Source organism: Alosa alosa, chromosome 7 (genome assembly GCF_017589495.1).
Source record: "Alosa alosa isolate M-15738 ecotype Scorff River chromosome 7, AALO_Geno_1.1, whole genome shotgun sequence".
Lineage (NCBI taxonomy): Eukaryota > Metazoa > Chordata > Actinopteri > Clupeiformes > Clupeidae > Alosa > Alosa alosa.
In genome coordinates this window covers 28,863,102-28,867,995 of record NC_063195.1, presented here as the reverse complement: position 1 = coordinate 28,867,995, position 4,894 = coordinate 28,863,102, and the positions used below count along the sequence as shown (strand labels likewise).

Genomic DNA, 4,894 nt, shown 5'->3' with positions numbered 1-4,894 from the left:
CGTTCCCCTGCAGTGTGTGAGTAGATGGAATTCCAATATATTACAGTACATTAGCAATAGACATCTAAAATTGTTGTGTATTGCACATTAATAAAATTGTTCTAAACTTGTTTAAGCGGACAACTGGAATAGCACACAGCAGGGTACGAAATCGAAGTTTGCCTTTATTAAACACAGCCACTTATCTAGCCAACATCACAATACCAAGAGAGCGCCCCAGAGGCGGATTTATATTTTTGTGAGCGAACCAATCAGAGACCTCCATTATCTCATTACCAATCACAGATGGCAAAACTACAAAACAAATACCTTTTAGTTATTTCTGTGTTCGGAACACCACAAAAATGTCCATTGATTATTTGTGTTATCTGTTATCACATATCATTTCAGTGTTTGGTTGGTTTATCGTTACTTGATCACTAGGTGTTCCAGAAAAACAATGCTGGGCTGTGAAGTGCTCATCTAACAGTAGGGGCAAGCAGGGTAAGTCGAGTCAGAGTCACTATATTACGTATAGAATGGGAAATAGGAACTAACCATTTCTATTTCTTCAGCAACCCTGCAGGTTACCATGACGTCTGAAACAGTAACAGAAGGGGGAGAGGTGACACTGACCTGCAGCACCTGCACTCAGAGCAACAACCCCACCCTCATCTGGTACAAGAACAACCAGCCTGTATCAAACCAACACACAACCAGAGACAACAAGCTGCATCTAAACCCAGTCAGCAGTGAGGATGCAGGCAGTTACTCCTGTGCTGTAAAAGGAGATGAGAGTCTCTCCTCAACTGCTGTCTTTCTCAATGTCAGATGTAAGTTATACAATTTGTACTTAAATCTCCACAGTGGTATTGGCATGTAGGCTAGTGATAGTGCTACAATGAACAGCTTTTATGTGTGAGAACATTTGAATTCTTCACACGTCACCATTTACTTATTTCAACAGATGTGCCAAAGAATGTTTCAGTGTCCATCAAAGCCTCTAGTAAAATAGAGGACAGTGTAGTGACTCTGACCTGCAGCAGTGATGCCAACCCACCAGTGCACACCTACACCTGGTACATGAAGAGTGGAGCTGAATCTCTTGTTAGGGGCACAGGGGAGAGTGTCAGCTTCAATCTGACCTCTGATACCAGTGGACTTTACTACTGTGAGGCACACAATGAAGTAGGCTCAACAAACTCCAGTCAAACTCCAGTCCAAATTGTGACAGAAGGTGAGTGTTGCTTTTCTGTTCTACTACTCAAGTTCACTAGTCTTTTAAATGATTTATAAAGGCCTATTATTTTGAGTGAATAGAGAAAACATGATATGAAAAAAAGCCAAATATTTCCAAACCCTTATAATTTGTTAAGTTAAGCAAATATGCCATATTTATAGAGAAATTTAGCAACTATAATGACACATTTTTTTCAATTTTTTTCAAGGTTTAACAGTTCAATCACCTTTCTTTTTAAATTCCTTTTCTTCAGATGATCACGTTGCTGCCATGATGTTCCAGGCTGGAATCATACTTTTTGTCATTCTTACAATCACACTGGTGTTTGCAACTCTGTGGTTGAGGTAGCTGATATCTACACTTTGAAATTTATTGTTAATACAAGTGCACATAGACAATTATTACTGGAAAATTACAGATATGTGTAAAGACCTGTGTTTTCCTGTAGCTACTTTCCTGCCAGAGTGAACATACAGTGATTTTGCATGTTAAAACTGAAAACAAACTGGGCACATTTAAGTAATCTTTGCATTAATTTCTCTTCAAAATAGGAAAAAGAAGAAAATGCATTTGTCTTCAAGTCCATATACCTTAGAGGTGAGTAGCCCTGATGTTCAGAAACAGGTGCACTGCCTAGTATGTATCTGTAATCTGTTAATTTACTGTCTTCTGACTCTTCAGGCTGATGCCAGTGATGTCTATGACAACGTCATGCCAACGACAATGACCTCTGACCCAGGGCAGAGAGTGGACTCTCAGGGGATGAAGACGATGTCCATTACGCCAGCATCCAGTTCCAACCACGCACTAAAAAACAAAAGCCTCTCTACAGCAATAAGAAAAGAGCTCAGCAGCTCAAACAACATGAGGATGTTGTCTATGCCTCTGTTCAACCAAGCCAATCAAATACTGCCACCTGGTGAGTTTATTCTGCTACTACAAGATATTTGCCCCATTTCCTCCCTCTGATGTTACAACATTTCTCTTTTCTTTTATAGACCTCATACATCCTTTGATTTACAGTAATTACCACACATGCATTCTTGACCAATATAACACAAGTATGATGTACACACTCTCCAGGACTGACGGCTGTCAACAAAGACAAAGTCAACAAAGTTGTCACGGGTGTGTGCCTATGCATCTATTAATATCAGGACACACTGAAGCACCACATTATGTGTTGCTTTTTTCACTTTGCTATTTCCTACAGTGAATTTATTGCAGCAATCTGTAAGTGACAAGTGTAGAGATGCTTTGTTAGTGCTTAACTGTTAAGCCATGCTGATTGTAATGTTAGATATCAACCACAATTCATGACATGAAGAATGCATGTACAGTATATACCCAATTGCATTGTTCTAAAATGGCAACACCCATTTTAAATGGATAATGTAAAGCATGTTGTTTTATTGCCTATTTACTGCTATTGCCATTTTCTGTTAATTATTCTGAATGTTCTGATAATTAGGATTTAATTTGTATTTTTTTTTGTACAGTTGTATTTCTATCTGTTTCTCTCTGTCTTAGTTTAAGGTTATGCTCATAAGAGTTTTTTGGTCATTTATAAACTTTTTATGAAATTAAATAAAATTGTGTGCTACAAAATGCGTTGGTTGATTCCATGAGAGCATCAAGTTACACTGCACTGCATTATGTTTCACTGAAGTTTATGCTTTATTTTGGTATTTCTCCTGTAACTGAACTTTGAGCATGTTCACTAAGAACACCCATCAAGTGCACCAGCCTCAGTCCTGACACATACAAGGTGACAGAGGACATACGGAAGCCCACATGCACAGCAAAGCCAAACCACAGCTACTCAGGGAGGGCAGTGAACTGAGAAACTGATGTTTCAGGCAGAAGAGGGATTAGATAAATCTCAGCTCTGCTTTTAATTTAGTGCCTAGATCTCTCAGGAAGTGTTTTATAGCATTCTCTTTTCACATATGTACGCAGAATTGACCATAGGGTCAGTCAAAGATAAAATTGGTCACTTGTTAAAGGTCCATGTAAATCTATACTTTGTTTATAATGATGGCAAAATAATGGTGCATCTTTTATGCCAGCACAGTGGCATAATCAGGTTCCCCCACATTATGCTCTCTAGAGCCATTCCTGCCACCTACTGGCCATTTTCATGTTTACATGTGCACATGCCCCCTCAGCCATTGCACTCTTCCAGTATGTTGTGTGTTGTGTGTGCAGTTGCTCTAGAAACGTGTCCCTGAAACGTCTGGTGATCCACTATGCATGCGGCTGTTTACCTTAAAGGAACCGTATGTGTATTTCAATTAATCATAAAATGGCCCTGATATGGCATAGACATTAAGAAATCATGTTCATTTCAAATACTTATAACACAACAGTAGTCCTGTCCGGCCAGAATATTGTCATTTGAAAAGGGAAGTTGCAGCCCTCAACTGATGTTGATGTTGTCATGTTACGTTTTGGCCTGATGCGCCACCCTCTACCTATCTACTAATCACAAAGTCAGTAGTATTTCGGCATCCGGGTTGCCAGCTCTGCCAGTCAGGGGGAGGGGATACGCCGCTGTACCGTAATTTGAAAGTGATTGCAGTACCAGTTTTGGCCACAATCTTACATACAGTTCCTTAGATTCAAACATCAATTTATCAAGGCAAGCAGTCAGCAAATAAATCACATCAACTTGTTACCATAAATAGCATCAGAATGGGTGTTAGCTCTCAGTTTTCTCTCATTTTCTCCTTGACTTCCCTACCTTAAATAACTTGACTAACGTGCTCAACGCCTTAGTATACATAGTATAGTATATATAGTATTTTCAGTATGCCGAATGTTCATTCAATTACACTGCATGTTTGTATGTGTTTTCGATTCAATAGCATTGCCAGGAGATGGCAGACATCTGTCACAGCCTGACATTCCTCCTCACTGAGGGAGAGATATGTCTGTCTGGGCCGGTAGACCCTCTCCCTGGTTTTTGAAGATAGTTCCTTTCACTTTGACATTAAAGAGGGGGTTTTTGTAAATGATTGTAAAGAAGGGCAAATTAAATTGACAAAGATTATATTCATTAAAGCAATAAAAGGGAAATATCCAAGGCACTATAAGTACATATAGCATCCATTTATAGTTATACACTGGTGAAAATATCATACGTTATTTGTACCAGGTGAAAATAGTCTTTGCCCATCAGTACTTACACCAGGGTATAAATAGAACACATTTCTATATACACCAGGGTACAATACATAGCATTCTTCTGATCACTTCTGATTATACCCTGGTACAAATAGCATACACTGATATTGGCACCAGGGTGAAAATAGTCTTTGCTTTATATCAAGTTTCAGTCTTTCAATTGACTGGTGACCCGAGATGCCTAGAGTATTTATAAGTTCTCTTTACACCTAAACCACAACATCTGAGCAACGACAAAGTGCACAAGCATCCATTGTTTTCTCAGATGAGGAGGTAACCGCTTATAAACAGCGTATGCCTCAAAGAAATGAACCAGTTTCACATGTGCAGACCTCCCCTTTCCGAGGTAGAAGTCATCACACCTCAAACAGCAGCAGAAACTTGAACCTCATTCTGCCTATGTAGATGATACACAATCTTATTCCCACAAGATGTTGCTACGGTCTCTGTGCAGGTCTTGGATTGTCTCAGACATATCCTCATGGATGA

The 4,894-nt window shown here is 39.3% G+C and overlaps 1 protein-coding gene across 1 annotated transcript; it reads left to right on the top strand.

Annotated features, from left to right (window-relative positions):
- Nucleotides 1-571: 571 nt before the first annotated feature.
- On the top strand, nt 572-4,894 carry LOC125298342 (B-cell receptor CD22-like). The gene is made up of 6 exons (XM_048249044.1): nt 572-812; nt 947-1,216; nt 1,473-1,563; nt 1,668-1,683; nt 1,901-2,138; nt 4,860-4,894. The coding sequence occupies exons 1-6, from the start codon at nt 572-574 to the stop codon at nt 4,892-4,894; spliced, it is 891 nt and encodes a 296-aa protein (XP_048105001.1).